Source organism: Oryx dammah, unplaced genomic scaffold (assembly GCF_014754425.2).
Source record: "Oryx dammah isolate SB20612 unplaced genomic scaffold, SCBI_Odam_1.1 HiC_scaffold_10, whole genome shotgun sequence".
Taxonomy (NCBI): domain Eukaryota; kingdom Metazoa; phylum Chordata; class Mammalia; order Artiodactyla; family Bovidae; genus Oryx; species Oryx dammah.
Genome location: NW_024070194.1, coordinates 9,472,548 through 9,484,678, shown reverse-complemented (window position 1 = coordinate 9,484,678; position 12,131 = coordinate 9,472,548). Strand labels below are relative to the sequence as shown.

Below are 12,131 nucleotides of genomic sequence, written 5' to 3'. Positions count from 1 at the left end.
CTCTTGTTAGCTTAGTTCAGGGTTTTGAAAGTGTGGTCCCTTGAGCAGCACTCTCAGTGCCTTGGAAACCTTGTTGATGCAGCTACTCAGGTCCCACTATGTGCTACTGAATCCAAAGTCTGGGGGTGAAGAGCTCAAATCTGTGTTTGGCCAGATGGTTAAGGGATTCTGATGCTCACTCACATTGAGACCCACGGTCCCTATTAAATACCAGGACTGTGATGCCAGTTTGGTTACTTGTCCTACACTAATAGAAATTTTTAAAATTAAATCTCCCACTGTGAAGTCTTATAAATGCCTAAAATTATAAAATCACCTCTGTGAGCTTATGTTACATATAGTCTAGCCAGATGTGCAACCTCTAGTTTACGCTCCCTTTTAATCTTGGACATAATTAAAAAATATATATACCATGGGGCTCTAAGAGTCAGGTGCTCTGTATCATGTAGCAAGAAAACAATCACCTGTTACTCGGATGTGAAAGTGCCTCTCCCATGGCACAGCATCTGAAATATCTAAAATCTTATCTCTGCCCGGGGGGAATTCCATCCATTGGAAGATGTGGCCTTAGATAGCATGCAATTGAAGATTCCCATTATTCAGATGGAGATACTGGGGAACAGAAGTACATATATGACCTGGGATCCCAGAGGGTTGGCATCACTTGTCTTCATCCAGTATACATCCACTGTTTGTTCCTGTCCTGCAACTTCTCTAAAGAGGCCCGCCTGCAGGGGTCAACAAGGTTTCTAATTAGAGACCACACTTACATGACCAGGGAGCATGGAGGTGGAGTCAGAACTGGCCCATCAGGGGCCTTGCAGAACTGGGGGCCTCTAATTTTGACCAGAGTAAGGAGGACCGGGAGAGGAGAACAATGGGAGGGAAAGACATACCAGTGAGAGAGGAGAGGGAAGAAAAGAGGAGTTTCTTTTGGGGAGAGTTTCATGTACTCTGTGGTCTTAGATGCAGACATTGAGGCAGGAAGAGGGGCAGGGCCAGAGCGCCTCCTGAATGTGAATCCTTGTACCATCTGCAGGTTGCGTGTCCTGAGCAAGTGGCATTACCTATCTGAGCCTCTCCTTTCTGCTTGACACTGTGGTATGAGAATTCCAGATATTGTAGGATTTTATTGTAGGATTTTTTGTTGTCAATGAGGCTAAATGAAATCATGCACGTGGACTATCTCGGGAGAGAGGGACCCTCCACGCACAGTGGCTTCTTTTGTGAGTTGCCCACTCCTGATGCACATGTGTACTAAGCCAGCTTGGTATTGACAGCTCCTGCCATTCTCAACAGTGCTCTATGTTTGTAACTACAAGTAATAAACAAGAGTGAGTGAAGGGCTGGTGGGTGTGGCGTGTGTGCACTCTAATTTACAGCTTGCAGTGCAGCAGAGTGCATGTGCACAGATTCTAAGTCAGATCACTGGGCCCAAATCCTCTCTCTACAAGCGACGATCTAAACAAATTACTTTATTTCTTGTTATCTTGTACCATGCAGATATGTCAACATTTTCTCCCCCTTTCTTTAAAGATATCTTAGGATTAGATGGATTTTATGTTTCATGTGTCTAGGGTAATGCCTGCTACAATGAAGAATTTAACTTTTAATTAGAGTAATTACTCATTACTGTTATTGTTACTACTACAAAGATTGATTTCTAGGGAGAAGGAATATATGCCTGTTGCATTCATTGTTTCCATGGCAACCACATGAGTGTGCCACATGGATCTCAGGTAACACCTGAAGACACGGGGTTCTGAGAGGCTTAAACCCTCAGGCACAAAGTTAGGAAAATGCAGAGCTGGTACCCAAACTGAGGTCCTATGTCCCCATTGCCATTAAGGGAGAGAGCAGGAGGAAGGGGGTGGCTATTGGTTGTCTTCCAAGGTCCCCTGATGTCCAGTCAGGCAGACAGCTCTTTCCTATTGGTGAAACCAGATGAGGGGTGACTGTTGGTACAGGTTCAGCTCCCTGCTTCCCCTTGTCCACAGAAATTAAAAGACATGGGCTTCTGTGAGTTGAATTTGGGGAGGGTTTCAGAAAGCTGGCTTTGTCTGGATGGATGATGTTTAGGAAGTAGAGTAGTTCCCTGAGTATCTTAATCTTAACTTTAAGAAGGAAAGACTAGATAGAGGTTTGAGCTGTACCTGGCCAAGAAATAACACTCACACAAGATAAGATGTTTGATCATATCGGTGATTTGTGTAATGTAGCTCCTTTGCTCAGTGCTCAAGCATGGTTATCCAATATCTTATTTTTGTCTAGAACTTTCACCAACCCAGTATGGTCTCATCTGATGTTGAAGCTTTGTAAAATGTTTATGTTGAGCAGGAGAACAGAAGGGCTGTTGGTGGTACCAGCTCAGGTCTTGGAACTCAGAGGTTGCTTTTCTCTTTATCAATCTCAAAGGATCGTGATGAGAGTGAAAGAGATGTATTTGTTAAATGCTTTGTTCAAATGTTAGCAAAGTAACCATTTAATGAATGTCAGATATGATACTAGTGATAGTAATACCATATTGTTGCTGTTGTTCAGTCACCCTGGTGTGTCCCACTCTTTGCGACCCCATGGAGAGCAGCACACCAGGCCTCCCTGTCTCTCACCATCACCCAAGTTTGCCCAAGTTCACGTCCATTGCATCAGTGATGCCATCCAGTCATCTCTTCCTCTGACACCCTCTTCTTCTGCCCTCAATCTTTTCCAACATCAAGGACTTTTCCAATGAATTGGCTGTTCACATCAGATGATCAAAATACTGGAGCTTCAGCTTCAGCATCAGACCTTCCAATGAGTATTCAGGGTTCATTTCCCTTAAGATTGACTAGTTTGATCTTTTTGCTGTCCAAGGGACCTCAGGAGTACTCTCCAGCACCACAGTTCCAAAGCATCAATTCTTCAGCAGTCTGCCTTCTTTCTGGTCCAGATCTCACAAGCATACGTGACCAATGAGAAGACCATAGACTTGACTATATGGAACTTTTTTGGCAAAGTGATGTCTCTACTTTTCAACACACTGTCTAGGTTTGTCATGGCTTTGCTAAAAAGAAGCAATCTTCTTCTGATTTCACACCTGCAGTCACCAACCACAGTGATTTTAGAGCTTAATTAGGGTATATCTGTCACTACTTACAACTTTTACCCTACTATTTGCCATGAAATAGTGGCAGATTCCATGATCTTAGCTTTTTAACTATCTAGGTGATGAAACCAGATGAAGGACAACTGTGGGTCATGCTGTGGATACATGATCAGCTCCCTGCTTCTCCTCAGCCTCTCCCCTTATTTGTTTTTTGATGCATAAACAGGGTTAGAGCCCAGCACAACTTCACCTTCACCAGCTAAGTTCCTGCCTGGACAAATGCCTGGTAAAGTGCATGTGTCCATCCAGGGGAGAAGTTGTGGCAATGGCTGTACGAAGATGACCTGTGTCACACCTGTCATCTGAGGTAGGTGAGGGGGGTCAGGGCATTGAGGTCCAGGTGAGATGACTCATGCAGAAGGCTGAAATGGAGAACCTGGGCTAACATATTGCTAGTCACTTATCTGTCTTCTGATCTACTCTCATCCACTTACTTATCATCCGTCACATGCCAGGCACTGCTCTAGGGGCTGGGATGCTCCCTCCACCTGTCTGATCACAATCTGTGTTTACATGAGACCCACAGGCATCATCAAGTCTGAGAATTGTTCTTACTGGATATTTGACTCCTGAAGACAGAAGCAGGAGGCATGGTTAGGTAGGGAGATTATGCAATAAACAGGACTGACCCAGCTCCTCCCCTTGCCCACCCCCCTCCTCATCACCTGATCCCACCCCTCAGCCAGCATATTAAAAGCTCAGTCTGTCTGTCCTCAGCATCCTCAGGAGCCCTCCTGAAAGGCCACCAAGATGAGACGGCTCTGCCTCTCCACAGCCCTTCTCGTCCTCCTGGTTATCCTGGTGGACACCACCCCGCTGAATATACACCATACCCAGGATGAAGGTAGGTCCAGCCTCACCTCTCTTCTATAGCTTCTGGGAAAATGATGGAAGTCCATGAAAGTGGGTGGGGCAGGTGTGGATTGGGTGTTGCCAACCCTCTCTGGATTTCTCCTGTCATGCTGGCCAGGATTTTTGTTTGTTTCTTTGGTTTTGGCAGCACTGGTCTTCCTCCCTATTCAAGGGTATTCTCTAGTTCCAGAGTCTTCTCTCTGGTTGCAGAGTGTGGAATCTTGTTGGGGTGGCTTCTCTTGTTGCAGATCAGGGGCTCTAGGCATCTGGGCTCAGTAGTTGCAGTTCACCTTCTTAGTTGCTGCAAAGCAAATGGAATCTTCACAACGAGGGATTGAACCCAAGTCCTGTTCATTACCATGTGGATTCTCTTCTATTGGACTACCAGGGAAGTCTTTAGTTGCAGACTTTTAACTCCACTGACATCATAACTCTCAGTTCAGTTCAGTTCAGTCGCTCAGTCATGTCCGACTCTTTGCGACCCCATGAATCGCAGCACGCCAGGCCTCTCTGCCCATCGCCATCTCCTGGAGTTCACTCAGACTCATGTCCATCAAGTCAGTGATGCCATCCAGCCATCTCATCCTGGGTCGTCCCTTTCTCCTCCTGCCCCCAATCTCTCCCAACATCAGAGTCTCATGAGGATATTTATTAAAATTTTATATTTATTAGAATTTTATATTATATGTATATAGGTCTCAAAATTCTGCCAGAGGAGGGATCCCATTTCTGAGAATCTCTATTCTTGTTCCCTGCCATGTCTGTGAACCTCACTGTAGTGCAGTAATAAAAGTAAGTAAAGTGAAAGTCATTCAGCCGTGTCCAACTCTTTGCGACCCCATGAACTCTATCATCCATGGAATTCTCCAGGCCAGAATACTGGAATGGGATCCCTTTGCCTTCTACAGGGGATCTTTCAAACACAGGGTTGAACCCAGGTCTCCTGCATTGCTGGTGGATTCTTTACCAGCTGAGCCACCAGGGAAGCCCTGTATAGTAATAAAAAGCTTAGAATTTGAACCATCTCTTAGCTAATGGCCCAGGTCTCCTAAAACTCTTGCAGTTTCCTTACTTTAGATGTTATGAGATGAGTAACAAAAGGCAACTTAAGGTAACCTTGAGGTGTGATTTGTGTCCAAGAAACCACAAGCACCCATTTAACGTTTACAGTTTTCAACAACTGTCATTCCAGCACCTCTGAGGAGAAGGGAGGAAACTGAGAGTGAGATCAATCACAGTGGCTGATAATCCAACCAATATGCCTGCTTAGTGAACCCTAGGAAGAAAGATATAAGAACTGGGCTCAAGGAGCTTGTGGGTTGGTGAATACAGGAAGTTGAAATGAGGGTGCTGTGCTCACTAGGGCACAGAGGCTGGGCGCACCTCGCTCTCCCTTTGCCCTGCACATCTCTTCCATTTTGCTGCCTCGAGTTATATTTTGTACATTAATCTGGGAATAGTAAGCAATGGTTTCCCACAGTTCAGCCACCAGTTCTATTGAGTTGTTGAATTTGAAGTTGGGGTCATAGACCTGCCTGCCCCCCATTTTAGTTATTTGGTCACAAGCATGATTGACTCGGGACCTTATGGCTGGCATCTGAACTGAGGACAGTCTTGAGCCCCCAACCTTCAGAATCTGCAGAAACTCCATCGATTCCCATCAGAAGTAAATGGACTTGTTGAACACCCAGTGGGTGTTTGGGGACTTGGTTACTGTTGGTAGAGACACCACATATTTGGTGTGAGGGAAAAACTCAGAATCACTCTCCCCTGTGACTGGCGGTTCATGTGATGCTTCAAAGAGGGGGAGCAATGGAAGTACATATTACACCCATAAACTGTTTCCAGTTATCTGTATTTTCAAAGTTCCCGGGATAATCAAGGACTGTATCAAATAGGTTGTAACATGCCAGAATCTTGTCCTGGCCCTAAAACACACGTGCCATGTTCTGGGGCAAGTCATCTGCAATTTTCTCATCAGAACAGGGGATACATGTTACATGGCTTTTTGAAAAGATCACCAGTGATTAAAATAAAAATTGAATTACATTTCATGGTGAATTTTGTGCATGCTCCACCAAGACGTGTTACTCTAAAAAAATTTCTTTAACTACTTAGTTTGGGAAACAAAGAATATTTATGTGTCAAATAATGAGTATTCCTCTATAAGAAAAATAATCAGAAAGACCTGGGATGAAATGTCTGCAGGAAATGTAAGAAACAACCAGTTGAAGGTTGACTCCTGATACCAAAGCTGAGACATTATTAGGAAAGTCTCCAGGCCCTTTCCCATGTTCCCTTTTGACTATTGTGTATTATCTGTATGTTTTCCCTCCTTTGTACATTGTTGACTACTATTTTATTATCCATATTTGATCCTTGTTTTAGTTCATAAACCAGGCATCCTAAAACTCTGAGAATTTACTGTCTTTCATAGTTCTGGAGACAAACCATACACAGGAACTTGAGAAGCGTTCAGTAGTAAATGTGATTAAAAGTGTCCTCGGCGGTGTGATTACAGGTTTGAGCTTTTTGCACCTCTGGGGAAAGGACAGGGCACTGAGATTGGGAACAATCCCCACTGGCCAATGATTCAAGCAAAATACTTGTTTGGTGAAACCTCAAGAAGAGGTTTCTAAACCTCAGTCCATAAATGTGGGCATTCAGAGAGCTTCTGGGCTATTAAAACAGGGAGGGTGGTGATGTGAGGGTCTTGTGTTCTCTAGGACATGGAGGCTCCCCACAACTCCACTTCCACTTTGCCTTGCACATCTACTCATTTTGGTGTGCCTAGAATTATCCTTAATAACAAGGTGTGATCCCTATGTGAGTGGTCTTGCTGAGTTTGGTCATCAGATTAACTGAGTAATTGAACATGGAGTGGGGTAACAGAACTTCCCAGTTTTAGACACTTTGTCAAATCATGAGGGATGAGCCCACATGGCTGGCATCTGAAGTGAGGACAGTTCTGAGACCTCAACATGCAGAATGTATGTTAGCTCCCCTGATTTCCTATCTGAATTAAATTGTGTTCTTGCACACCCAGTGGGTGTTTGGGGAATTGGATGTTGTTTCTAGAGACATCACATATTTGGTGTCAAGGAAACCCAACTCACTCTCCCTTGTGCTTTGGGAGCTCAGGAGATTGCTGGGCCAGGGGAGTAAGGAAAGTGGAACGCTGCACCCAGAAGCCATTACCAGTTACTGGTATTTTCAGAGTTCCTGGCAGAATAGGAGAGTGTATCAGTTGGGTTGTGACAGGGTGTATCTTGTTCGGACCCTGTCATCCTCATGCCATGTGTCCTCCAGCAGGTCATCCACAGTCCTCATCTGAACAGCAGATAAGTGCTGCATGAGTTCTTGGAACATATTACGAGTCACAAATATAAACAGCTTATTCACATTTCATGGCCATGTTTGGTCATTTTACACTAGGATATGTTCATGAATGATTTCTCTACCTGCTTTCTAGGGGCTGAAAGAAAGATATTTATGGGTCAAGTAATAATTATCCCTCTATTTAAAAGTTAATCACACAGACCTGGACCACTGAGAAGAGGAAATGCTGGGAAAGCATGAAACCCACCCTGTGTGGTTGGCTCATGGGACCAAGGCTTGTACAATATTAGACAATTCTCCAGGCCTTTTTCTTTGTCCCATTTGAATATCATTTTATTGTTCATATTTGAATGTTGTCTTGGTTCATAGTCCAATATTCCTGAAAATTTTGAAATCTCTGTCTTTCACAGGTACTAAGATTATCGGAGATGGAGCCGGTATACTAACTGGATTGGCTGAAATAATCAACAAAGCCCTTAAAGGTTAGGGCCCCTCTGGGGAGAGAGGAGGGCACTGAGCCTGAGATCAGTCACTGCTGGCTGACAATTCAACACATATGACTATTGACTGAAACTTCATATAAAGCCATAGATATTGGCTCAGTGAGCTTATGAGGTGGGAGGAAATGGTTGTGAGGTGACGGTGCTCTGCTCAGGAGGGCATGGACACTCTGTCCAAGCCCATTCCTCCTGTGCCATAAAGATCTCCTCCAGTTCACTGTTCCTGAGATTTTTCCTGGACATTAATCTGAGAAAGGTGATTAAGAGTTTTCCTGAGTATGGGGACTGGTTTGATTGAGTTTCTAAGCATAGAGGTGGAGTCATGGAAATTTCAGGTTTAAGTCACTTGGTCAGGAAGATGATAATTTGAGAAGACATGGTGAGCATCTGAAGTCAAGGCAATCTTGCCATCCCAAACTGTGTCAATGGCACTAACTCCACAGATGTGGTATCAGAAATCAATTGAGAGTGGGTGGCCAATTGGGTGTTGGGAATTGGGTGGTTGGTGGAAAAACCACGTATTTGGTGTCAGGAAAAAACCCAGACTCACCCTCTCCTGTGATGTGAGGGCTCAGGTGAGGCTTGGGGAGAGGTGAGTAGTGAAATAAGACCCAGGACCTGGAAACTCTCCCCAGTTCTCTGTATTGTCAAGTTCCTAGCCAATCAATAGTGTATCATATGGGTTGTGACATCATCGTATATTGTCTTGACCAGGCAACCCACATGCTTATTCCTGGGCAAGTTATCAGCAGTTTCCTCATCTGAACAGGGGAAACATGTTACATGAGTTCTTAGAACAGGTGATGAGTTATGAATAGAAAGACTTTATTCACGTGTCATGAACAGATTTGTCCATTTCCCACCACAAGGTGTTAATCTGGAAAAAAAGTTCTCTACCTACTTGCTGTGGCCAAATAATAATATTCCTTTGTCAAATAATGTTTATTCCAGTATTATTAAGAGTAATCAAAAGATGTTGAGCCACGGAGGAGGGCAACTGAAGGGAAAGGAAGGAACACAGCCCTTGTAGGGTAGCCTGTGGGAGTAAGGTTGATAAAATATACCGAAAGTTTCCAGGCCCTTTCTCTTGTTATCTTTTGATGAGTATTATCTTATCCATGTTGGATCCTTTTGCTGTTTCATGGACCAGGCTGAAAATTTACTCCTGAAACTTACTCTGTTTCATAGGTCAGGTGATGATTTCGGGAATACAATTCGATAACCATACACAAGAGGAACTGCCAACACTCGAGATTGAATACTCAGCACTCAGTGAGGAGATCAAAGGTTTGTAGTGTCTGCACCTCGGGGAAGAGGGAAGGGCACCGAGATTCAGATCAAAGATCAAAGACTAAATATTCAATCAATAAGTATCTTTCTTAAAACCTCAACAGTGCATAAATATTTCATGGTGAATTTTGTGCACGTTCCACCAAGACATATTAATCTTAAAAATTTCTTTACCTACTTATTTGGGCCACAAAGAATATTTGGTTTCCTTGGCGTGTATGCCCAGCAGTGGGAACATGTGTACACCCATGGTGGATTCATGTTGATGTATGGCAAAACCAATACAATATTGTAAACTAAAAAAAAAAAAACAAAACAACAAATTATTAAAAAAATAAAAATAAAATTCTAGAGTGACAAAAAAAGAATATTTGGGTGTCAAATAATGAGCATAAGTCTATCATGAAATATAAATAGAGTAAGCTGGGATGAATGTTCTGCAGGGAATATAAGAAACAGCCCTGTGTAGGTTGACTGCTGATACCAAAGCTGAGACATTATTAGGAAAGTCTCCAGGCCCATTCTCATGTTCTGTTTTGACTATTGTGTATTATCCATATTTTTTCTCTCATTTGTCCACTGTTGACGACTATTTTATCATCCATATTTGATCGTTGTTTTAGTCCATGGACCAGGTCTCTTGCAACTCTTGGATTTACTGTCTTTCCTAGGTGTGGAGACAATCCATAAACAGGGCATTGAGAAGCGTGCAGTACTACCTGTGCTTAAAGGTATCATCGGCGGTGTGCTTAAAGGTTTGTTCTTCCTGTACTTCTGGGGAGAGGAGAGGGCACTGAGACTGGGAACAGTCCTCACTGGCCCATGATTCAATAAAAATTCCTGTTTAGTGAAACTGAAGAAGAATCCACAAATGTCGGCATTCAGAGAGATTCTGGGCTGTTACAACAGGGAGGGTGGTGATGTCAGGGTCCTGTGTTCTCTAGGACATGGTGGCTCCCCACAGCTCCACTTCCACTTTGCCTTGCACATCTACTCATTTTGCTGTGCCTAGAATTATCCTTAATAACAAGGTGCGATCCTTATGTGAGCGGTCATCCTGAGTCTGGTCACCAGATTAACTGAGTTATTGAACAAGGAGGTGGGGTACAGAACATCCCAGTTTTAGACATTTTGCCAAATCATGAGAAATGGTGCACATGGCTGGCTCCTGAACTTGGGACAATTCTGAGACTCAACATGCAGAATGTATGTTAACTCCTCCAATTTCCTCTCCGAATTAAATTGCTTTGTAGCACACCCCATGGGTGTTTGGATAACTGGATGTTGTTTCTAGAGACACCACATATTTGGTGTCAAGGAAACCCCACTCTCTCTTGAGCTTTGGGAGCTCAGGTGAGTACTGGGCCAGGCGAGTAATGAGAGTGGGACACTGCACCCAGAAGCTGTCACCAATATCAGTGTTTTCAGAGTTCAGGGCAGAATAGGAGAGTAGATCAAGTGGGTTGTGACAGGGTGTATCTTGTTTAGACCCTGTCACCCTCAAACCATGTGTCCTCCGGCAGTCATGTATAGTCCTCATCTGAAAAGCAGATAAGTGCTGCCTGAGTTCTGGGACCATATTACCAGTCATCAATATAAACAGCTTATTCACATTTCATGGCCATGTTTGGTCATTTTACACCAGGAAATGTTCATGAAACAGTTCTGTACCTACTTAATTGGGGCCAGAAAGAACGAATATTTATGGGACAAGTAATGATTATCCCTCTATATAAAAATTAATCTCACTGACATGGACCACTGAGAACAGCAACTGCCAGGAAAGCATGAAACCCAGACCTTCTGTGGTTGGTTCATGGACCAAGGCTGTCGAATATTAGAAAATTTCCTTGCCTTTCCTCTGTCTTACATCTTCCTATCGTTTTATTTTTCATATGTGAACATTGTCCTGGATCATAGTACAATATTCCTGAAATGTTTGTTTTTCCTAGGTGTCAAGATTGTCGGAAAGGGAGCCAGTATACTAACGGGATTGGCTGAAATAGTCAAGAAAGCCCTTAAAGGTTAGCACTTTCTGCTCCTCTGGGGAGAGAAGAGGGCACTGAGCCTGAGGTCAGTCACCACCGGCTGACGATTCAATCCATACGACTCTAGAGTGAAACCTCAATACAAATCCATAAATATTGGCTCAGAGAGCTTATCAGGTGGGGCTAAACCGCCATGAGTTGAAGGTGCTCTGCTCAGAAGGGCATGGAGGCTCCGTCCAACTCCACTACACCCATGCCCTAAAGATCTCCTCCATTTCTGTTTCTGAGTTTCTCTGAGAACAGTGAATAAGAGTTTTCCTGAGTTTGTTCACTGGTTTGATTGAGCTTTCGAGCATGGAGGTAGAGTGGAAATTTCGAGTTTCAGTCACTTGTTCAGAAACATGATAACTCGAGAACACATGGCTGGCATCTGAAGTCTGGGCAGTTCCAATACCTCAACCTGTGGCATCAGCACTAACTCCACAGTATGGTATCCAAGGTCAATGGACACTGGGCTGCCCGTTGGGTGTTGGGAATGGATGGTTGTAGAAAAACCACATATTTGGTGTCAGGAAAAAACCCAGACTCACCCTCCTCTGTGATTTGATGGCTCAGGTGAGGCTTGGGGAGAGGTGAGTAGTGAAAGTAAATCCCTGGACCTGGAAACTGACCCGTTCTCTGTATTGTCGAGTTCCTAGCCAATCAATAGTGTATCAAATGGGTTGTGACATCATCCTATATTCTCTTGACCAGGCAACCCACATGCTTATTCCTGGTCTAGTAATCAACAGTTTCCTCATCTGAACAGGGGAAACATGTTACATTAGTTCTTAGAACAGATGCAGAGTTATGAAAGGAAAGACTTTATTCATGTGTCATGACCAGATTTGTCCATTTTCCAACACAATGTGTTGAGCTGAAAAAGAAATTCTCTACCTACTTGCTGTGGCCAAGAAAAATATTTCTTTATCAAATAATGTCATTCCTGTAGTATTAAGAGTAATCAAAGACCCCAGT

The 12,131-nt window shown here is 43.7% G+C and overlaps 1 protein-coding gene across 1 annotated transcript in view; it reads left to right on the top strand.

The window, feature by feature from the left end:
- The first annotated feature begins 3,895 nt into the window (after positions 1 to 3,895).
- Positions 3,896 to 12,131, top strand: part of LOC120869432 (trophoblast Kunitz domain protein 1-like) — a 45,699-nt gene continuing 37,463 nt past the window's right edge. Inside the window, 6 exon segments of the mRNA XM_040248748.1 lie at positions 3,896 to 3,989; positions 6,435 to 6,518; positions 7,747 to 7,818; positions 9,025 to 9,123; positions 9,798 to 9,881; positions 11,079 to 11,150. Of these exon segments, the coding sequence (XP_040104682.1) occupies positions 3,896 to 3,989; positions 6,435 to 6,518; positions 7,747 to 7,818; positions 9,025 to 9,123; positions 9,798 to 9,881; positions 11,079 to 11,150 (505 nt within the window).